The sequence below is a fragment of the Heteronotia binoei genome, chromosome 1, assembly GCF_032191835.1.
Source record: "Heteronotia binoei isolate CCM8104 ecotype False Entrance Well chromosome 1, APGP_CSIRO_Hbin_v1, whole genome shotgun sequence".
Lineage (NCBI taxonomy): Eukaryota > Metazoa > Chordata > Lepidosauria > Squamata > Gekkonidae > Heteronotia > Heteronotia binoei.
In genome coordinates, this window is record NC_083223.1 from 31,917,076 (window position 1) to 31,940,123 (window position 23,048).

At 43.0% G+C, this 23,048-nt stretch overlaps 2 protein-coding genes across 5 annotated transcripts in view; one reads left to right on the forward strand and one right to left on the reverse strand.

Annotated features, from left to right (window-relative positions):
• Nucleotides 1-6,512, reverse strand: part of ZC3H13 (zinc finger CCCH-type containing 13) — an 81,599-nt gene extending 75,087 nt beyond the window's left edge. For 2 of the 3 annotated variants that reach the window (XM_060233060.1, XM_060233044.1), the window contains exon 1: nucleotides 6,177-6,490. The gene's annotated coding sequence lies outside the window, so the exon portion shown is untranslated. Of the gene's footprint in view, nucleotides 1-6,176 lie in introns of all 3 variants that reach the window. The other variant, XM_060233052.1, reaches the window with a different exon arrangement.
• Nucleotides 6,513-7,626: 1,114 nt separating this feature from the next.
• Nucleotides 7,627-22,969, forward strand: DNAJC18 (DnaJ heat shock protein family (Hsp40) member C18). Of its 2 annotated transcripts, none has more exons than XM_060233076.1 (8): nucleotides 7,627-7,911; nucleotides 9,049-9,229; nucleotides 10,833-10,978; nucleotides 11,885-12,070; nucleotides 13,024-13,136; nucleotides 17,893-18,002; nucleotides 18,627-18,799; nucleotides 22,045-22,969. In XM_060233076.1, exons 1-8 carry the CDS (start codon nucleotides 7,692-7,694, stop codon nucleotides 22,167-22,169), a joined length of 1,254 nt encoding a protein of 417 aa, XP_060089059.1. In that variant the 5' UTR covers nucleotides 7,627-7,691; the 3' UTR covers nucleotides 22,170-22,969. The 2 variants fall into 2 exon arrangements, with proteins under 2 accessions (XP_060089059.1, XP_060089066.1); XM_060233083.1 differs by having other exon boundaries at nucleotides 7,655-7,673.
• Nucleotides 22,970-23,048: the final 79 nt, after the last annotated feature.

Consider the following 23,048-nt stretch of genomic DNA (forward strand, 5'->3'; position numbering starts at 1 on the left):
CAAAACTGAAATAAAATTCCTCCCCGGTCACACTTCTTGTCACTCTTTCTCTATACAGAAAAGCACCCACCTGCAGCATAAATATTTCCTTCAAAAATCTATAGATTTTGCCCTTCAGAGTACTTTTTTTTTGTCTCAGCCAAGGAAGGCACTGTACTGGTATAACAAATGTCACTAGTTTTTGCAGAGGAAACCTGATCTAGGTAAGCTTTGAAGTGTAATAGTTGTCTGGAGGGTGATGTAAACAATAGGTGTCACAAGAGTGATGCAAACAACAGGTGTCCACATGATGTTTTTAACAGGAACTAATCTAAGTGATATTGACTACGCATTCAGTCCTGCCAACTGCATGAGATGAGAAGTATTGTTTATTATTTCAGACTTTCTGGAATAAATTTTTAAATTTTACTTCTTTAACAGAAATTAGAATTATGATATGAACATTCTGAAAATAATCTGTTTAATAAAGTGTCCCAACACAAAGGAGTAAAGAGTGTGTGTGTTGTTGTTGGGTTGTTGTTGTTTTTTTTGGGGGGGGGGAGTTTTGACTGGTTCAGCAGCTCAATTAGAGTTAAAAAAGCTTAACCTTCTAAATTTCCTCTTCGATACAAATATTACAGATGAAGGATCCTTGCTGTGTTCTTTAGCATCCAGATATCAAAGCAGATACAAACAGAACCCAAAGACAGAAGTGATGTTGGTTGGGAAGGTTAACGCTTTAGAGCAGAGGTGTCAGTCATACAGCTTGTAGGCCAGATCCAGCCCATCCACAGCTTTTATTCGGCCTGCAAGCACGCAAGGAAGGGAACACAAGGTATGAGGGAGGGAACCAGGAAGCTGCTTGGGGGAGTGAGCAGGCAAGCCATTACAAACATGGTTTCAGCAGTACAGCAACCTCCTCTGTAGCAGATTACTTCAGAGTCTCAATCAATGTAACATGATGTACCAGAGAAATAAACTTTATAAAGGTGATTTCAGATGTCATATGGCAATAGCAGGCTTGATTGGATTTGGTGTGATATGGTGAGGGGTAGTAGGTGTGGAGATACCATCATTGATAATGAGACAGGAAACTTAGGTCTCAATTCCATCCAGAAAGATTCAGTCCAGGAGGATGCAAAGGATAAATGGACATAAGTCTGACATTAGAAACCAGAACATTCAGTTGCTGACCTAAGAGTAGCAGTGCTCTTACCAAGGAATTTCAAAGGGAGATAAAAATTAGAGATTGCAGTTGATAATGAAACTCAAGACAATGCATCCTTGTTTACCTTGACTTCCAGAAAGCTTTTGATAAAGTTCCCCATCAAAGGCTCCTTAGTAAGCTCGAGAGTCATGGAGTAAAAGGACAGGTCCTTTTGTGGATCAAAAACTGGCTAATTAATAGGAAGCAGAGAGTGAGTATAAATGGGCAGTCTTCGCAGTGGAGGACGGTAAGCAGTGGGGAGCCGCAGGCCTCAGTATTGGGTCCCATGCTCTTTAACTTGTTCATAAATGATTTGGAGTTGGGAGTGAGCAGTGAAGTGGCCAAGTTTGCAGATGACACTAAATTGTTCAGGGTGGTGAGAACCAGAGAGGATTGTGAGGCACTCCAAAGGGATCTGTTGAGGCTGGGTGAGTGGGCGTCAACGTGGCAGATGAGGTTCAATGTGGCCAAGTGCAAAGTAATGCAAATTGGGGCCAAGAATCCCAGCTACAAATACAGGTTGATGGGGTGTGAACTGGCAGAGACTGACCAAGAGAAAGATCTTGGGGTCGTGGTAGATAACTCACTGAAAATGTCAAGACAGTATGCGATTGCAATAAAAAAGGCCAACGCCATGCTGGGAATTATTAGGAAAGGAATTGAAAACAAATCAGCCAGTATCATAATGCCCCTGTATAAATCGATGGTACGGTCTCATTTGGAATACTGTGTGCAATTCTGGTCACCACACCTCAAAAAGGAGATTATAGCATTGGAAAAAGTCCAGAAAAGGGCAACTAGAATGATTAAAGGGTTGGAACGCTTTCCCTGTGAAGAAAGGTTAAAACGCTTGGGGCTCTTTAGCTTGGAGAAACATCGACTGTGGGGTGACATGATAGAGGTTTACAAGATTATGCATGGGATGGAGAAAGTAGAGAAAGAAGTACTTTTCTCCCTTTCTCACAATACAAGAACTCGTAGGCATTCGATGAAATTGCTGAGCAGTCAGGTTAAAACAGATAAAAGGAAGTACTTCTTCACCTAAAGGGTGATTAACATGTGGAATTCATTGCCACAGGAGGTGATGGCGGCTACAAGCATAGCCAGCTTCAAGAGGGTGTTAGATAAAAATATGGAGCAGAGGTCCATCAGTGGCTATTAGCCACAGTGTGTATATATGTGTGTGTGTGTGTGCGTGTGTGTGTGTATAAAAAAAAATTTTGGCTACTGTGTGACACAGAGTGTTGGACTGGATGGGCCATTGGCCTTATTAAACATGGCTTCTCTTATGTTCTTATCAACAAGAAACAAGTTAGGGGAAAAGTGCATTCTCTTCTTAACAATGCTGATCAAGAAGAGAATGCATTTTTCTCCCTCCACAAAGTCAGGGATGCCCCTCTCTCCTGTTTGATACAAGGCAGTCCTTCACATCATAAGAACAACTGGAAACACTGATCTGGTCACTTCATTTCTTGTTCTTCCATGGGACTGAGAGGCTCAAGGTAAAAACTAAATGGCTCTGATTAAGAAGAGTAATTTTCTGCCTGCACCCTGAAGACTTTGCATTCAGTTTCTTTTCCTGGAAGGTCTATATATTAAAACTGATTGTCTTTGAAACATGTTGTCATGAGTCCTGATGAGGAGGAGCTGGAAGGGTTAACAGACCTGGAAGAGTTGCCAGCCAGTTCCTCAGCTGAACAAGCAGCAGCTGGCCCATCAATCACTCTCCAGGCACCAGTGTCAGTTGTTGACGATCAATCTCCTCCAAGCTCTCCTCCTCCCATCTCAAGAGTTCGAAGCAGGCTCCGAAAAGAACTTTCAGAGCGAAGACATGAGGCATGCCGATGCTTCAGATCTCTCAGTCCTGAGTTCTAGCAGAGTCACTGCCATCCAGGGAGCAGGCTGATTGAGACTCCCATATAGCTCCCACCCAGGACCTGGTAACCTTGTGGAAGCAACAAGTCTATTCTCTGGCTTGCATCCATGCTCCTTCCTGATCCTGACCTGCTTGATTTCCTTGGCACCCTGACCTTTAGGCTTTTGGACACTGACTTCTGATTCTGGTTTGTGATTCTGCATTGGTGACTTGGCTCCTGCTTGACTTCCTGGACTTTGACCTTGGACTGGCTTTGGACTCCTGCCTGCCTGCACCCTGAGAACGTGACACATGTTTGTATTTTGAATACTGTTATTTGGATTTACCTATGACCTTTATAAAGTTTTTATCTCTAGTACGTGTTACATTTTATGACACACAGGACCCAGTCCAACTGTAACATCTATGTCACATCCAGCCCTCAAAACAAATGAGTTAAACACCCCTACTAGAGGAAATGGATACACCTATTTTTGGATGGAGTAGTGTTGGCTTTTAAAGAACTAGTGAAGCATGTGGGGATGTTTACTGACCAGCCTCGCTGTCTGAAAAGCAAGCTAGCACTATCATCTTCATTTGGTTCATCAACTCACTCCTTCTTTAGATTCGCCCAATCAAGTCACGCTTTTGTAATCTTCTGCTTGTGTCACTGCAACATCTACAACACTGGGCAGCCCTTGAAGATTACACAGAAATTGCAGCTAGCTCAGAATGCAGCAGCCTGATTACTGTCAACAACCAGCCAATGGGAACATATCTTGCCCATCTTGAGACACCTATACTGGCTGCCAGTTTTTTCCCCCCAAGTTATTCAGGTTGCTGGTCATGGCTTTTAAAGATGGTCTAGAACAAGCACATCTAAAGGACCATGTCCTCCCAGATCTGCTAGTGCACCAACTATGGTCTTCAGACTTCCACCTACTGGCCCTTACCCTAAGGTGACTTGACAGCATCCAGAGCATGCCCCTCTCCCACTGCAGCTCCCACTCAGGAAACAGTCTCCCTGAGGAGGTGAGGAGAGCACCATCATTACGAATCTTCAGAATATGCTGCAAGGCATTGATTTTAAATTGTAATATTTTATCTGAGATACATCAGCCACCCTGAGCCTCCAGGAAATCCAGGAGATAAATACTTTAATAAATAAGCTACCTCTTTGTTCACTGATCACTGTCTCCCCATATGAGCCCCATCAGTTCTTACAATCAGCAACCCGACACCTTCTGGTGGTCCCCAGCCCCAGAGATGTCTGGCTTGCTTTGACTGGGGACAGGCCTTTTTTTAAAAAAAATCAGGGCTGCAATTCCACAGGACCTGCAAAACAGAGCTCTTCCACCATGCCTTCAGTTGAGGCGGTGGACGTTGCTCTTTATCTGGCCTCCCCTCCCCCCAGCACTTGGGATCTGATGGGTCTCTGGACCTCACCGGTCATGACTGTCAAGGCAGTTTTTAGTTGGGATTTTAGATGCCTACATTATAATTTTAATTTGTCTTTATTATACTTCAATCTTGTTTTGTTTTAAACCTTGTTGTAGCCCACCCTGACACTGCTTGAAGGAAGGGCAGGATATAAATCAAATGAAATAAATACTTAAAATTAATTAATTAATGGATGCACATCCAACACATATCATCTTGACAGTTAAGCTGCAGCGAACAAAAATGGATATAGTTTTTAAGTCAACAGCAGGGTAACAAGCAATGCAGAAGGACACTAGAGAGGACTGTATTTTGGTAAACATTATCTCCCACTGAATATTTAATTTCATGCAATTCCTGAAGCTGCAGGAACCCTGTCCTCCTCTGCATCTGATCATCCTATACACACCACTAGGTTACAGGACATGGTTTCCTTCCTTCCCCGCTTGTGGTCTTCCCAAATGTATCTGGCTGGCTAATGTTTGGAGATGGGACTTCTGGACCTGTCAGACTAATCCAGAGGGTCTTGTGTTCGTAAAATATGCTATTGTCATGGGACATGACTTTACTATTAACCCAGTCAGAACTGTCCTGACCCAACCAAGATTTTACCCTCTTAATCTACCATCAGAATCAGAGGATGCAAAATCAAAATCACAGCAGCCAAACCATTTTGCACATGAACATATGCAGCCACTGCAGTGCAATATTTAAGGTGTTAAAAATAGGATCTGGGTGATCACCGTTCAAATCCTTGAAGTTCACTGGGTGACCTGAGCCAGTCTCTCTCTCAGCCTGACCTATCTCACAGGATTTATGAGAGGATAAAATGAGGACAATATATTCATGCGTACTGGGTCTCTGAGGAAGGAAGCTTTGACTCTCGAAAGCTCACCCACCCACCCCAACTTTTGTTGGTTTCTAAATTGCTACTGGACTAAAATCTAGCCATGTGCGTTGCTTTGAGTTTTTTGGAGGAAGGGAAAATAAAAATACATTCTAAAGTTAACAGATCAAAAAGCCACACTGTCCAGTCACTGCAAACGCCCTTCGAGGAACAGTGAATGGTGTAGCACACTAAGCTCATTCATTTACACTCACAACCCATCTTTCTTGCCAATCAGGTCAAAGTAGCATACATCATTCTGCTCTCCTCCATTTTATCTTCACAACAACCATGCGAGGTAGGTTATGCCAGGAGCATATGACCAGCCCAAGGTCAACTAGGGAGCTTTTGTGGCAATGTGGGGATTTGAACCTGTGTCTCCCAACACATGCTACTCTAACACAGTAACAAGTAAATACGCTGGCTCTCGCTGCACTGTAGCACATGATCACATTTAAGTCTCCAGGTAAAAGTTCCAAAAAATAACAAAAACTGCAATTGTATTTGTAATGTGAGAAAATATATCAAGAATGTAATTCTATTCCACTGTCTGCATGGTAAAACGTTCTGAATCATCATCATCATCTAGCTTGCAGGCTGCAGAGGACACCATTTCTGGCTCCCGAAACGGTGGTAATTTTTTTACATACCGCACCGAAAAAACTCTAAAACTCGGGATTATTTTTTAAAAACAGGATTACTAAACCCCTGTGGATAGGCCTTCGGTAGTGACACAACAAAGCCTAGGGGCCCCCAAGTGCGCGACGTACACCGCCTCCTCTACTCTCCCCGGGGGGCAAATGACTCACCTGCTCCCGCCTCACCCGAGTTACTCCTCCCCGCCGCCGCCGCCGCCGCCGCACAGGGCGGAGAGCGGGGGAGAGGGCGAGGGGGGAGTCCGTCCTCCCGGGCCTAAGAGCCGCGCCACACGAGGAGGAAAGGGGAGGGCGCAGGCCGGCGGCGGCCGCAGCGAAGCCAACAGCACCTTCCTTTCGCCGCGCGAGCCGACCGAGCGGAAAACCAGCCTGGGACGATGCCCCCCTCCCTAGACAGCGACCCCCCCAACGACTGCGCCTGCGCAACTCTGCCCCGCTTTTCTCGCAGTAAACGGCGCTTTCGCTAGAGCGACGGTTATGCGTCACCGGAAACCGGGCTAGTAGCCAATGCCTGGGCATGCTGTGACCAAGGCGGAGCTACAGACGGAAGCGGGGCTGTCTTGCTCTTATGGATGAGGCGAGTCTAGATCAAGAGGGGCGGGGGTAGCAGTAATTTCTCCGTTGTGGCTAAATAAATAAATAAGTGTCGTTAGTCTTTTGTCGTCCTGCCTGAGCTTCCCTGAGCCTCACTATTGTGTTTCGATTACTGAAAACTAATTTTTACATCGTTTACTGTGTCATGTTCATTATACTTACGCGTTGCTTCCGTTCTGTTTTATATCTCCACTTGTTTCTACACCCCAAATCTTTATCCCCTCGTCTGAAGAAGTATGCCTGCATATGAAAGCTTATGTTCTAAATAAAACGTTGTTGATCTTAAAGGTGGACCTGGACTCCTACTTTGTTTCATATTCTGTTGCACTGTTTACTGAATAACCCATCCTGTCGCTTGTACTGACTCTCTGCAATCTGTCTTGAGTCCAACTGAGAAAGGCGAACTGTAAATAACGTAAAATTAAATAAATAAAAAGATGCACAAAATATATATGCATAGGAGATCTGCTTTTTAAAAATCAATTCCAGTGTGTTAGTCTACTGTAGCAAAAAAAAAAAAGTCTAGTGGAACCTTAAATACTAAAACTTTTGTTCCAGTATGGATATTACAGCACTTCTGAAAATCTCAGCTGAGTCTTCTGCTATAAAATTAGAACTGATTCCGTTAGATTCTCTATCGCAAAGCACGGAGATCTTTTACCCACATCAAAGCCGCATTAGCACTCATAGAAAATTATTGCCAGAACTGAATATTGGAAGTGTTTGGAATATTGGAAGGAGAAAGACAAAGACTGTAATATTAATCTATGAAAAGAGCGCGATTCTTCTCTTTTTCTCTCTGCTTATTAGCATAAGAAGTGAACAGGAAATGGTGAAAGGTTATTCAAGCCACAGTCTCATTCCCACCCCCCACCCCCGGGACAATAGCCCAGCAGCATGAACTTCCGGTATTCCTTTGCACAGCCGTTCTTCTCTATGGATGCCGATGGAGCGTCGCTCCAAGCCGTGGCGCTCTATGGTAGAAGACCTCAATCATTTGCCATGGAAGTCGCCGGTTCGGGCTATTCTGGAGCTGGGATCCCTTTGAAGGCACTGGTGTGAAGGGCAGCCTTTATGGGGGGGTCTGTTGCTCGCCTGTCGGGGGCGCGGGTGGCTCTGGGCGAGGGAAAGGAAGGGGAGGGGGCGGTCGCTAACACGGGGGGACTACAACACCCAGGTTGCTGTGCTGTGGTGGGAATCCCACATCACGTGAATCCGCCTCGTTCCTTTCCATCTCCCCTCCCCGCCAAATGGAACATGGCAGCGCTGGGCCCCGGGGAGCGGTGGACTGAAGGTAACTCTTCAGCATGAGGGGGTGGCTCCGGAGGCTGGAGCGTGGGCTCTGAAGTGATCGCAAGAAGAGGGTCTCTTCGGTGACATCTTTTTTTTTTAATGGCACATTTATTATAGCATCAGCTTTCGTTGGCCCATTTTATCGAATGCATGGAATAGGCACACGAATATTCATGTGCGTACAGGCAAAACATTCAATAGTGGGCCAAATGTATATGGAATGTATTTATTTGCAGAATTCAAATGCACGCAGTGCAATACGTTCCTGCTTTGTATACATTTGAGCCTTGTACAGCAATATCACCTGTCTACCAGTGCTTTTTCATGGCTCCAATTTCTGCCCTTTCTTTCTCCGTACCATTGTGAATTTGCCATCTAATGATAGCGCTTCATACGTTGGACGAAGTCAGTTCTGCAAGAGCTAGTCCCCCAACATATTTGTCTTTAAGACTGATTTTTTATTTGTGCTCCATGGTTTCTTCCTTGCCATTTCTCAATCTATAAACAGGCTGTGAAAGGGGAGAGTAGTGGAGTGAGAGAAATGTCAGCAGAAGGGAGGGAGGGAGTTTTTATTGATTCTGAACCATGGATAGCAGTTATAAAATGTGAGAAAATACAGGAATGTGAAAAAATACAGGAATGAGTCCTGGTTTCATCTAAATCTGTTCACCAGCTTAAGTGAACATCTGGTGTCAAATGTTGAGTATGTGTGTGAAAACTAGTCCTGGTTTTGGCCTTTTGATTATAATCTTTGAAGCCCCCTTTTCTTTCCATTTCCAAACTTACTGCTGTAGCAGGCTTCCTTTTAAAACTCTCCCATTAACACACTCGTTAAAGTTAAAGTGAGCAAAACAATGTGTTGTGAGGTTGTGTAAACCATCTCTTTATTTGCTTTTCAAAGCCTTGTAAAATATCACCAATGCAACATCAAAATAAAATGTACAGATTCCAAGAAGCATCTGAATCCTGCAGGATTTTTGTTTGTTGGTTCTTCATTTGAACTATTACCTAAAAATACATGTGTGACAAGAATGAGGGATTTCTTTTTCCCTTTGATATTGGGGGCGTGTGTGTATGTGTGCATGTATTATGGTGCCTGCAGTTATGTGTTTTCCGCTGATCACACTTGCCTTTGCAGCATTAATTGATGAGCTCAGAAGAAATCCATATACACTGGAGGACATGAGAGAAGACTTTGACTGCTGTTGCTGTGGCTGTCTGAGGATGAAGGAGGATGTGTGTGATTGTGGAAGGAGTCAGCCAGTCTCTGGAGAAGGAAGCATGACATACACAAAAGAACAGCTGCTTGGGGTGCAAAGGTAAACACAAAACCACCGTGCTTATATGTGTTTATCATGGTTGCAACTTGTAGTCTGTGTCACTGCAAGATTCATTGTGTAAAGCTTTTCTGATCAAGGGAGGGAAATTACCATTTATTTATGTTATGTATACCATCCCTGCCTTTCTCCCCAGATAGGAACCAAAGAGGCTTACATCACTCCATTTTACCCTCACAACCACTCTCATAGAATCACAGAGTTGGAAGGGGCCATACACGCCAACTAATCCAACCCCCTTCTCAATGCAGGATTAAACTAGAGCAACCCTGACAAGTGTTTAGATCCATTATTGCAAGTCCTCTCGCCTGCTGCCAACAGGAACAGCTCCCTGCCCTCCTCTGAGTGACAACCCTTCAAATACTTAAAGAGAGCAGTCATGTCCCCCCTCAGCCTCCTCTTCTCCAGACTGAACATTGCCAAGTCCTTGTGAGGTAGGTTAGGCTGACAGTATGTGACTGGCCCATGGCCACCATAGCAGAGTGGGCATAATTGGAACCTGGGTTTTCCAGATCCTAGTTCAGTACTAACCACTATAACATGCTAAATCTCAATGGATGCAAATGCCAATTGAAATCTTTATCGCATTTGTGTTTTTGAGACACACTTATAATTCTAGTAAATTATGATGTAAGAAAATGAAAATAAATACTTCGGATTGTTCTTTTTTTAACAGCTAGTTGTGGCTTTTGCTTGTTCAACTGTAAGGCTCTTTATGCAAAGTCTCACAAAAGTATTTTTATAATACAGATATTATCTATTTATGCAGAGGCAAAATTGATCCACTAAAATGTCTTAAATTGGTAGCCAGGCCTATATCTTTAGCAGCAAATAGACTTAAAGTGCTATCCTAAGCACAGTTATACCATTCTAAATCCATTGACTTCATTAGACTTAGAGGGCATAGTGCTGGATAGAATTATACCATTGGAAGCATAAAGAGCCAAATAGTAAAAGTGAAGGAACTCTCACCACCACCAGGTTTTGTAACCTAATATCACTTATAAAATCCAGGGTTGCATTTTCTTTAATATTATATTTTGTTGAGGGTTTAAAAACTTGCCTCAAGTTGTCAAAAACCATAAGAAAAAAATAAACTACAATCAAAAGCTGGACATAAACAACAAAGTACTACTTCATTCTGTTGCTTTCATTTTTGTAGTTTGAAATGGATCTAATAGGCAATCCAGTAATAATGCAACTAAAATGCATATCTCATTAGTTTGTAGTTTGCATATCTCATTAGCTGTAACAAGCTGCATTATAACTGTAGGGAAAACACTTCTGTCATCATATAGCACAATAACTCATACATTTATACAGTTGAATACCAGGACCAGCATGGAACAGCGTCAGTAGATCTATTATATCTGATGTGTGAGTAATTTCTACCAGTACTTAATTTTGCTTCTTTTTACTTACTTTTGGTGGGTAGGAAAGAGAAGGGCATTTACATAGCAAAGAGGGAAAAGCAGACTAAAGCAAGCGGGGTCTTCCTGTTTTTGAAAGTATGAATTGATTAGAGAATTTCTGAATGTGCTTTTTGTGACAAATACACAATTAAAGAATTGTGCTTGTTTTGTAGAATAAAGAGGTGTAAGAATTATTATGAAATTCTAGGCGTTGAGAACAATGCCACAGATGAGGAATTGAAGAAAGCGTATCGAAAACTAGCTCTTAAGTTTCACCCTGACAAAAATTGTGCCCCAGGAGCAACAGAAGCATTTAAAGGTATGTGGGGGGGAAAGTCGGGACAGATGCTGACTTTGGAGTACAAAGAGTGTTGTGCAATATTGCTAGGTAAAAACTAAAATAAAAAGGTTCAGGTACTTGGAACAAAAAATCTGTGAGGTCAGTGGTGGCGGCAACTGCTGTCAAGTCACAGCCGACTTACAGCAGCCCTGAAGGGTTTTCAAGATGAGATGTTGAGAGAGATCTTACAAGAAACAGGTCTGACTCCCATCTGTGTCTTCTGTTGACAGTTGCGTTTTATCTTGGTTAAGATATCTTGGTTAAGATCAGTAGGATTGCAAATTCTTGGTTCCATATTATTCATTGAAAAGGCACAGTATGCTATTCTATAATGGCTTCATATCATTTAATGGAAGCTTAGGTAGAAATTTTTTACCAATGGAAAGGGGAGTTATTTTTGTTAACATCCCATGAAGACCCTCCTGTTTGCCTCTGATGTTGCCACTGTCCCGCAGGAAGTTCATCTGAAGGCTCCAGGTAGTCTAATGGACTGCAGAAAGTGAGAGAATGTAGGAAAGTCCCATTCCACTGACAAAAGTGCTTTCCATAAGTGGAAGACTACTACTGAATCCAACACCATGACACAATCCCATCTGTGCTGCCCTGGACATCTTAAAATCATAGAGTTGAAAGGGACCTCCAGGGTCATCTAGTCCAACCCCCTGCACAATGCAAGAAACTCACAAATACCTCCCCCTAAATAAGCACGCTTGGCCCCAGTGGAGCCAAAAAATAAGACTCCAAGCCAATGCAATCCTTTTTATCTCAGGAATTACATGCTACTTTCTGAGTAGCTGTTATTGCAAACCAGTGTTAGACCAGACTGCAGTCTACATGGCTAGTTACAAGAATGTGCTTCTTGTTTCTTGCTCTTCCACACTGCAGCTATAGGCACCGCTTTTGCAGTTCTGAGCAACCCTGAGAAAAGATTACAATATGATCGGTTTGGAGATGAACAAGAACCTGTGTATAGCAACCTGCCCAAGCATTACAACTATTACCGGGAGTTTGAAGCAGACATCACACCTGAAGAAATATTCAATATGTTCTTTGGAGGCCACTTTCCAACAGGTGAGTTCTCTTCCCCCGCCTTTCACTTTCAGGTCCATCAGATGCTGGTTTTAACTACTGCTGCTTCCCTATGCAAAGTAAAGCTCTGTAATGAAAGTTCTAGTTTTTAAACTTTTCACCTCCTTCTCTGCAAATAACACTCTAGAGTTACAGCAAGGGTCCTGTGGGCATGGGGTTGCCTGCTAACTCCTTTCTTGGTGCCCACCAAGTATTCTAAGAAACTGGGTGGGGCCACGGGAGCTTTTGCCCAGCGAGACTTCTGATTAGGTATTGGAGATTTCATTGACTCTGCAGATTTTTTAAAATGTTGCTGTGACACCAACTGCCCTCAAAATACAAGTATCTTCATTGTATTATTGAAGATAAGCTATGGCAGCCATTTTGTGGTTTGCTCCACTTGTAGCAGCCATTTTGTGGCTACACCCACCCCACAGGCTCAAAAAAGGTTGGAGACCCTTGGTTTACAGTAATTTGAGTCAGGTTAGGAAGCTTAGAAAACGACCTTTTTTCTGAGTGAGGGGTTCAAATGCAGACTGCTAAAATTCAACATAAACATCTACTTTCAACTTGAATCAACTTATGCCAGATGTACATGAGAAACAAAAAAATAGGATTTTATAAATTGGCTTTTCTCAAAAATCTAGACTGGTGTATCTCTGGATTGCACTGTTTGTAATCTGTTGATGCTTTACAGCTCTCATGTGGGCAAGAGATATATGGGCTAATGCCTGACTTACCTTGTCAATTATAAACACCAGGGGACTTGGTGATGCTGCCAATTTAAAAATAAAACTGAAGAGCTAGACTTAAATTACATAATTTTAAAAGAAATTTGTGTCCCTCTTTTGCCTTTTAGAGGTACATACTGCAGATAGTTTTCTTTTGACCATTTTAAAAGCTAAGATTCTTAATTATAAAAACCCCTTCACTTCTTTCCTTTTTTAAAAAATCAGGAAACGTGCACATGTTTTCAAATGTATCAGTGGATCCTTCCTGTTATCCGTCTCGGACCAGAAATGAAAGGACTTGGACACAGGAGGAAGAGGAGGAAGAAACCCAGCCACAGGTGATTGGGAGAAGGAATCTGTCATAAGTACCCAGAAGGCTCCTCCAATCCTATTCTTACTGTATTGCAATTTCAGAGGGTAGCCATGTTGGTTTGTAGTAGGACAGCTAGGTTCAAGTCCAGTAGACCAACAAGATTTTTGGCAGATAAGGTTTCAAAAGTCAAAGCTCTTGTACTGGCTTGCAGGCTCCAAATATCTGGCTGCTGTGCTCTGGTCTGGTTGTCAGAGGAAGGATGGCAAAAGGTGGGTTTTGAAGTCTGGTATCATTCCATCCAGGGTCTTGGCTCCAGAGTTCAAACAGTGCCATTCAGTATGGGGCAGAGTTCTAGGAAACAGGTGAGGCAGAGGTAGCAGGCCAGAGTCTAACATGCAGTGTCCATGCCCAGCAACCTCCCTTAGGTGACTTTATAGCCACATGCTTAATTGTCAAGCCTTCAGCCAGCTGGCTCAGAAGCAATCCCGCAACTACTCATCTTTGTTATCAGCAAGCAGCTGGTATCAGGCCAGGAGACATGGACATTGCCATCTCGCCTGTAGCTCCATTCTCAGCCTCCTTCTGTGGTGCTCTAAGGGTGTAGGAGTGATATTGGAGGGCTGAGACTTTCACCTGTTGAGCTGGAGGATGGTGATCGCTCTGCACCATCTATTGGCTAGATGGCCTACAGCTCATTTTCCTGCTGGTCAGCTTCTATCAACTCTGGGCTAGCTACAAAGGGCTCCTCTTCTCTTGAGGAGTCCTTGCTATCGCTGAACCCTGGCAGCTCCCTTCATTAACTGGTGAAATGAACTTTGATTTTCAAAAGCTTATACTCTGAAAATCTTGTTGGTCTGGAAGTGTTATTGGACTCAAATCTAGTCACTGTGTTACTTCAGCACAAAGTGGAGTGGCAGTCTGACTGTATTAGCTGTGTGCACTTTAGTCCATTTCTAATCTAAAATAATGGTTATGTACTAATTCATGTAAGTGAAATGACATCTTTTCATCCACTAAATAAATACTACTGTGAGCATGGGGAGCATGTTACTAGCCACCAAAGATATAGCAGTACTGTTTGTCTTAATAAAATTTGTCTTAATAAAAAGGACTACATGTTCTACATTTGTTTTAGAATGTTCTGATTGGCCAGTATTAACATACTATGATTAACAAGTCAATGCATGAAGGACTCTGCTAACTGTAATTCAAAGTTTCTGATGACAGGATGATACCCATAATCTGTAGACCATTTCTGGGCGCTGCTGATGTTGAAATGAATAGAATAATAGAATCACTGAATTGGAAGGTACCTCCAAGGTCATCTAGTCCAACCCCCTGTACAATGCAGGAACCTCACAAATACCTCCCCCACACACACCCTTCCAACCCCTCCTCATGATGTGCCTAATTCACAGAATCAGCATTGTTGTTAGATGGCGCTGTTTAAAAACCTCCAAAGAAGGAGAGCCATCACCTCCAAAGTAAGCCTGTTCCACTGAGGAACTGCTCTAACTGTCAGGAAGCAGGAATTAAACTGTCAGGAAGTGATTTTATGAATCATACTTACAGCTTGATATGAACCCCATGGCGCAGAGTGGTAAAGCTGCAGTACTGCGGTCTGAACTCTCTGCTCATGACCTGAGTTCGATTCCGCTGGAAGTTAGTTCAGGTAGCCGGTTCAAGGCTCACTCAGCCTTCCATCCTTCCGAGATCGGTAAAATGAATACCCAGCTTGCTGGAGGGAAAGTGTAGATGACTGGGGAAGGCAATGGCAAACCACCCCGTAAAAAAGTCTGCTGTGAAAACGTCGTGATGCGACGTTGCCCCAGAGTCGAAAACGACTGGTGCTTGCAAAGGGAAACTTTCCTTTTTTACTTAGAGCTTGTTCAGTAATTCTTACATATTTCTTTGGTTTAGCCTTAATTGTGTTACTTACTGTGTTACAGTAGCACAACTCTGAACTGCTTCAGTACTTCTTTGTCACTTCTGTTATTCTACAGAGGCATTCCTCCACCCACCCAGCATCTCCACTTATGACTGTGGCTCCTTCATTCATGATAAAACTGAAGCCATTCACAATCATCTACCGCTCTCTCACTTCTTCACAAGCCTTGTCCGAATTTATTCACACCTCTACTTAATTTTAACAACACATTCCTGGGCATAAGTACCACAGAATAAAACAGGACTTTCTTCTGAGCAGACCTGCTTAGGTTTGTTTCCTTAATCTCCTGATAAAATGGGCATCGTGTTATTTTTGTCTAATGCTTACATCTGGATCCTGTCTCCTCTTGACTGCTCGTTTCCCTCTCCCTGTCCCTGCCTACTCGTAAACCTGCCACATTACATCATCTCCCCCTTGCTCCTTTCTTATAATCCATCCTACCTTTTCTTCAGTTTCTTAAAGTAACAATAATAAAACCACCTCCTTCCTGCCCGTGGACAGCAGTTTCCCTGCTGTTTATTTTTGCTGTCCAACTTCCTCCCTTCCAACTCCTGTCCCCCTACAGTGGGGCTTCTGTTCTGACTAAATTACTCTCAAAGACTGGGGAAGGCAATGGCAAACCACCCCATAAAAAAAATCTGCCGTGAAAACGTTGTGAAAGCAACATCACCCCAGAGTTGGAAACGACTGGTGCTTGCATAGGGGACCTTTCCTAGTGATGGTCAGGACTGCCAACTCCAGCTTGGAAAATACCCGGAAATTTTGGGGCTGGAGCCAGTGTTCCCTCTAAGCTGTGCACATGAGCAGCCACTCCTTAACGCAGGAAGCCCTGCTTGGCAGCCATCTGGAGCCATGCAGGGTCTTGCACTGCCCATTTGAAGATTACAGCAGCTGTATTCTGCTCAGCAAGTGCTCAGGAGGGGGGGGGATAGAGGGAACATTGGCTGGAGCCTGAGGAGGCTGGGGGTTTGGGGAGGGGAGGGTCTTCAATGGGGTGTAGCACCATAGAGCCCACCTTCCAAAATGGCCATTTTCTCCAGGGGAACTGCTGTAACTACTGTGTCCTCATCCTCCTTAACCTCTGTTGTCTTCAGTACAGGTGACCATATTCTCCTCCACAGCCAGGGCTTCCACAGCATATAATGATAGTAGAGAGTGATATTTATGACATGGCATCTTGCAGTGAGGCTCCTTTCTACTCTGCTAACATTAGATGAAAATTCTGGGGAAAGTCCATACTCCTCCCCCCAAAAAAGAGGTCAAAGATGGCACAGGGCAGAGGAACCTCTGTGGTTTGGGGTTTTTTGTTTTATCTTTATGGGAATCCTTATCTTCATGCCATCATTACAAGAAGAAATAATGTTGAACATTTGCTGTGTCTTAGATTGCCCTGAAGGAGCTGACTGTTGTCCATGGCTTGAAATTGAAGTTGGTAGTTCGGAGCAAAATGCTGTGTCATAGAAGTGATCATTTCTTCCACCAGTTCTCTGTAGGGGTTCTTGGAGGCAATACAGCTATTCAAAGCCTGTCTTTATGTCTAAACCAGGGGTGTCAAACATGCGGTCTGGTGGCCAAATCAGGCCCCAGAGGGCTCCTATCAGGCTCCCAAGCAACTGACTGTTGTCTGCTTCCATCTCCCTCTCTCGCTTCTTTCTGCATCACAGTCTTCAGTATGTGATTATTGCTAATAGGGATTTTTTTTGCCTTAAATTTTGTGCAATCTTCATAACAATATTTTTTTCAATAAAAAGGTATGCAATGGCTGGCTATGAAGTCCCAGCTGGCTATGAAGTCCCAGGAGAGCCAGTTTGGTGTAGTGGTTAAATGTGCGGACTCTTATCTGGGAGAACCGGGTTTGATTCCCCACTCCTCCACTTGCACCTGCTGGAATGGCCTTGGGTCAGCCATAGCTCTGGCAGAGGTTGCCCTTGAAAGGGCAGCTGCTGTGAGAGCCCTCTCCAGCCCCACCCACCTCACAGGGTGTCTGTTGTGCGGGAGGAAGGTAAAGGAGATTGTGAGCCGCTCTGAGACTCTTTGGAGTGAAGGGTGGGATATAAATCCAATATCTTCTTCTTCTTCTTCTTCTACTTTAATTTAACAATAGGAAATTAAATTATTCAGTAATTTGTCAGTTTTTGGCCAGGTTTTTTGGCAGTTTTAGTCAGTAAAATCAGTAATTTTGACCCTTTGACTGTTTTCCACCCCTGTAACATGGACAAGAGCACACGGGTGAAGGCAGTCCTTTAGATATCTTTGACCCAAATGTTTAGGGAACTCTTCATACTGAGCCTGAAAATTTACTCTTAAAATATTCAACACCACCCAGCTGATAAAAAGACCATGTGAGCAGTATTAAGAAAAACCTCAGAGGGAGGGTTGATCTTGCCACTGTGAAAATCCAAGATAAAGAGGGTTGGGGGAGGTAAGCTGAATATTACAAAGGAGTAAGCCTCCTTGCCTCTGACTATCACAAAGAAACACCAGAGGTATCTTAACCTGAAACCAAAAGTAGCTTTTTCCATATGATTTGTATTCAAATATAGAATCTTGATCAAAAGTGAATGCTGGTCAGTATTGTGCCAAGCTAAATCATAGAATTGGAAGGGACCGCCAAAGTTATCTAGTGCAACCCCCTGAATAACACAAGAAGTTCACAAATACCCACACACACACAGTGACAGCTGCTCCATGCCCAGATCGAGTCATATTCAGTTTGTTGATCAGTGATAAAGCTAACCTTTTAAACAAATCTTGGAGCTCTCTTTTTACTGTCAAGATCTAGATCTTATTCCATTTCTAGCTTATGTCCTTAACTAATCGTTTTCATTTTCAGAACACCTATTCGGCATTCATTCAGTTACTGCCAATATTTATTATAATCATTGTGTCAGTAGTAACTCAGCTGATGGCTACTAATCCACCCTACAGTCTTTTCTTCAAATCGTAAGTCCCAACATGTCTTTGCTTCTCTTTGTTGATCTAGCTCAGGAATTTAATTTGTTTATTAACTTTTTCCTGGTGGTGATGATGATTTTAAGAAAAGCCTTAACCATTACAATTATGTAAATATCTGCTGCTTTTTAGCATGGGTGTATGTCCTGTGATAAAGTCTTCTTGCATTAGAGGACTTCTTTCCACAGCCCTACATTTTATTCAAGGTTCCACTCATAGGGACTGTAATCTTTCAGGAAGGAAATATTCTGAGTTTTTACTTACCTCTTTTGTGACCATCACTCTCCTTTAAAGAAAATATACACTTTGGCTTGGCTCCCGTGAACTGCCAGCAAAAACCACTGATGGTCTGGGATCTTATCTCCCCTCCTTCCAAAGCCATTTCCAGTCCTGGGAAAATTTATTTTTGAAAGATCAAGGGACTTGTGTGTTCTAATAGTGGGTGTAGTGGGAGAGGGAAGGGAATTTCGCCTCCTGCATCAGTAGAGTTCCTTATGCCTGCAAATCACAGGATCCAAACTTTTGAATGGAAATCTTCATATGACAAAGCATGATTTCTATAATATTGTTTTTAAGTGACCTTAAAACGTTATTCTCTGATTGCTTCTCTCACAGGACTCTAGGACACACTATTGTTAGAGAAACACAGAACTTGCAGGTGCCTTACTATGTTGACAAAAACTTTGAAAATAACTATAAAGGTGAAGAGCTTGAAGAGCTTGAAAAAGAGATTGAAAAAGAATATATTGACTATGTTCAGACAAACTGTAGGAAAGAAAAACAGCAAAGTAAGTTGATTTTAAGCATCTTGCATGTAAACTTAAAACTATGCTTATCTAAACCTCTGCATTGATTTTGATAGATCCTTATTATATATGATGTAATGATTATATTCTATTTGTTAGGTACCATGAAAGTATTGGCCATAGAAAGGCAGCCTACAAATATTAATATGGTCATTTCCTATTGGCTGATAGTGATGTCATGGAACCCTCACAAACATCTCTTTGCTGAAAGCAGTTCACAGTGTGTTTCTGACATACAAGAATTTGATCAGTAGCTTAAAAACAAAACTCTTAAACCAGAGGTGTCAAATTCATTTGATACGAGGGCCAGATTCTGATAGACGTGTCACTTTGATGGGCTGGGCCATGCATGCCATAAAATGTAACATGATGTACCAGAGAAATAAACTTTATAAAGGTGATTTCAGATGTCATATGGCAATAGCAGGCTTGATTGGATTTGGTGTGATATGCAGAGGGGTAGTAGGTGTGGAGATACCATCATTGATAATGAGACAGGAAACTTAGGTCTCAATTCCATCCAGAAAGATTCAGTCCAGAAGGATGCAAAGGATAAATGGACATAAGTCTGACATTAGAAACCAGAACATTCAGTTGCTGACCTAAGAGTAGCAGTGCTCTTACCAAGGAATTTCAAAGGGAGATAAAAATTAGAGATTGCAGTTGATAATGAAACTCAAGACAATGCATCCTTGTTTACCTTGACTTCCAGAAAGCTTTTGATAAAGTTCCTCATCAAAGACTCCTTAGAAAGCTTCAGAGTCATGGAGTAAAAGGACAGGTCCTCTTGTGGATCAAAAACTGGCTGAGTAATAGGAAGCAGAGAGTGAGTATAAATGGGCAGTCTTCGCAGTGGAGGACGGTAAGCAGTGGGGTGCCGCAGGGCTCGGTACTGGGTCCCATGCTCTTTAACTTGTTCATAAATGATTTAGAGTTGGGAGTGAGCAGTGAAGTGGCCAAGTTTGCGGATGACACTAAATTGTTCAGGGTGGTGAGAACCAGAGAGGATTGTGAGGAACTCCAAAGGGATCTGTTGAGGCTGGGTGAGTGGGCGTCAACGTGGCAGATGCGGTTCAATGTGGCCAAGTGCAAAGTAATGCACATTGGGGCCAAGAATCCCAGCTACAAATACAAGTTGATGGGGTGTGAACTGGCAGAGACTGACCAAAAGAGAGATCTTGGGGTCGTGGTAGATAACTCACTGAAAATGTCAAGACAGTGTGCATTTGCAATAAAAAAGGCCAACGCCATGCTGGGAATTATTAGGAAGGGAATTGAAAACAAATCAGCCAGTATCATAATGCCCCTGTATAAATCGATGGTGCGGTCTCATTTGGAGTACTGTGTGCAGTTCTGGTCACCGCACCTCAAAAAGGGTATTATAGCATTGGAGAAAGTCCAGAGAAGGGCAACTAGAATGATTAAAGGGCTGGAGCACTTTCCCTATGAAGAAAGGTTGAAACGCTTGGGACTCTTTAGCTTGGAGAAACGTCGACTGTGGGGTGACATGATAGAGATTTACAAGATAATGCATGGGATGGAGAAAGTAGAGAAAGAAGTATTTTTCTCCCTTTCTCACAATACAAGAACTCGTGGGCATTCGATGAAATTGCTGAGCAGACAAGTTAAAACGGATAAAAGGAAGTACTTCTTCACCCAAGGGGTGATTAACATGTGGAATTCACTGCCACAGGAGGTGGTGGCGGCCACAAGTAGGTGGTGGCGGCCTTCAAGAGGGGTTTAGATAAAAATATGGAGCACACGCCCATCAGTGGCTATTAGCCACAGTGTGTGTGTATATATAAAAATTTTTTGCCACTGTGTGACACAGAGTGTTGGACTGGATGGGCCGTTGGCCTGATCCAACATGGCTTCTCTTACGTTCTTATCCTCCTGGAATGAACTGAGCTAGTTTTCCTGTTTCATTTCCAATGTGTGCTATTATCATTTGGCATCTGAAATCCAGATAGGAACAGAGAAATCCAATTTTTAATAAACTTTTTAGAATAAGCCAAAATAATTTCATTGTGCTTGTCCAAAGAATCTGTCCTCCCTCCTTCCCTCCCTCCCATGAAGAAGTGTGCTTGCACTGAAAAGCTTATATCTAGAATAAAACGTTGTTGGTCTTAAACTTGCCATGGGACTCTCTTTCCTCCCCCTCCTTTCCTCCCCAAAAGAGGAGGAGCAGCCCCAGAGAAGGAAGTAGAAGCTGTGGGGTGGGTGTGTGCAAGAGAGAGAGACAGAGGCTTGTCTTTATATCTCCTGCGTGAAGCTGGAAGAAGCCATGGAGCTCTCTTGTGTGTTAGTGGGTGAGAGAGAGAGAAGGGGGGGGGGAAGGAGGCAAGAGACAAGAAGCAAAGAGTCACTGAGGGAGCTGGGGGGAAAGCAAGCTACGGTGCAGCTGCAGCAGCTGCTCTGGAAAGGAAGCAGGAGGACGAAGTTGCTGGGGATTTGAGCCCTGCGCCAAGCTGATGCATCCCATGGGCCACATGTTTGACACCCCTGTTTAAACCTTTTCAGTACTATGTGGACAAAGTACAGACTGAAAAGTGGGAAGATTAGTGGGAGGCAGTGAAGGCAAAGAGCCCAAAAGACAGGAAGCTAGAAGGTTCTTTCTCCACAGCCAGCCTATGCATGTCCAATCCCAATGTGGGAGTACATGGAAGAGCAAAGACGAGCTTTCTGCTGTCTGTTTCCTCCCAGTATCCACATCAAATTCTGTGTCTTGAAAGTGAACAATAACAACAGGATCCTTAGATGTTTACAATATGTCTATACATGCCAACATATATACGCCATCAAGTAACTTTACGTTTCGCAGACATCTATGTTACTACAATGAATTCTGTCAACAACAACCATATACGTTCAGAGAGAGAGAGAGAGATGGATTCTCAGCTATTCCAGCTTTCTTCTGTGTCAGAAGCAACCACAGTGTCACTGAATTTAAACTGTAAATGCAAACTTTATCTGCTTTCCAGCATTCCAGGTTAAAGTTATAATAATGTCTACCTTTCCATGAGTTAAATTAAATTTTACTTGCATATATTTGTACCAGGGTTGTTGTTTTTTTATTGCTGCCCTAAGGGTAATAGATAGAAAAGGGTGCTCACAGGGATTCTTGCCATACCCCATATTTGTCCATACTCATCAATACTTCCCCTGCCCAACAAATCCATCACCACAAGACTAAACCACAATAATAATTGCTTTTTCCCATGTTTCAGAATCAGAGTTGTCTAATTTGGCAAAGTTATACCGAGACGAGCGACTGAAACAGAAGGCAGAATCGCTACAACTTGAGAACTGTGACAAGCTCTCCAATATCATAGGGCTACAAAGGAGTCGCTGAAGGGCAAAGGGTTGGCTGTCCCGCTGAGCCACAGATGTTATCTCCAGGAAGTTTCAACCTGGTTCCTTTGTTTTTATTAAGGGGGGGGGGGAGAAGCATAGACTTAGCACTTGATACCTTCACCATATGTGAACTGTGCCATATGTAGGCAGTGATTGTAGAAATACATACAGGACAGTTGGGTTTGAGGAGATTTGATTACGTTTGGCAGTAATTGTCATTTGATCATTTCAGCCATTCAAGTACCACAGGAACCACAGCCAGTAGGCTTCCTTTTTTCTTTTACCATTTCATATTAGATCAGTAAATTACTTGGCATTTCACATTGTTGTTTTTATCTCTCTTCTGCTCTTCTGCCTAGTTTACAATGAAAGCTTAGCTGGGGTACCATTTATTTATTTATTTATTGGTTTATTTATTTGCTGCATTTTGACCCTGCCTTTCTTCCATCATGAAACTTGAGGCAGCTCACAGACAAATCCTATCCAAGCAGACTCATCTCCCTTTCGCTTCAGCAAAGCTGCATCGTTATGAGTCCTGCAAGTAGGCTGTGAAACGTGGAGATGTCCATTCCTCTCTTTGCAACAGAGCTAGCAATGAACCAGACTCAAACCTTCCCTCCTCTCCCGCCATATACTGGATCCTTAGAGAGTGAACCAGAACTTTTGGTCCTCAGCACCACTCGGAAGAATGAATGCTCCTGAAAGCTGGAAAATGGGTGTCAGTGTTTACCTTTAGTGGCTTGCCATTGGCAGAGTGAGGGTTGTTGTTTTTTTTTAATTAAATCCATTTTCCAATGACTTGTTTGTTCTTTTTGATTGTAGGTTTATATACTGTGCACTCTTGACTCTCAAGAGCTCCCAGGGTGATGTCCAAAAT

Excerpts from the sequence above, each read along its gene's own strand:
- DNAJC18 (XM_060233076.1), top strand. The coding sequence starts at position 7,692 with ATGGGGGGGTCTGTTGCTCGCCTGTCGGGGGCGCGGGTGGCTCTGGGC. Across the intron at positions 9,230-10,832 it reads CAGCTGCTTGGGGTGCAAAG|AATAAAGAGGTGTAAGAATT; the intron begins GTAAACACAAAA and ends CTTGTTTTGTAG. Across the intron at positions 12,071-13,023 it reads TGGAGGCCACTTTCCAACAG|GAAACGTGCACATGTTTTCA; the intron begins GTGAGTTCTCTT and ends TTAAAAAATCAG.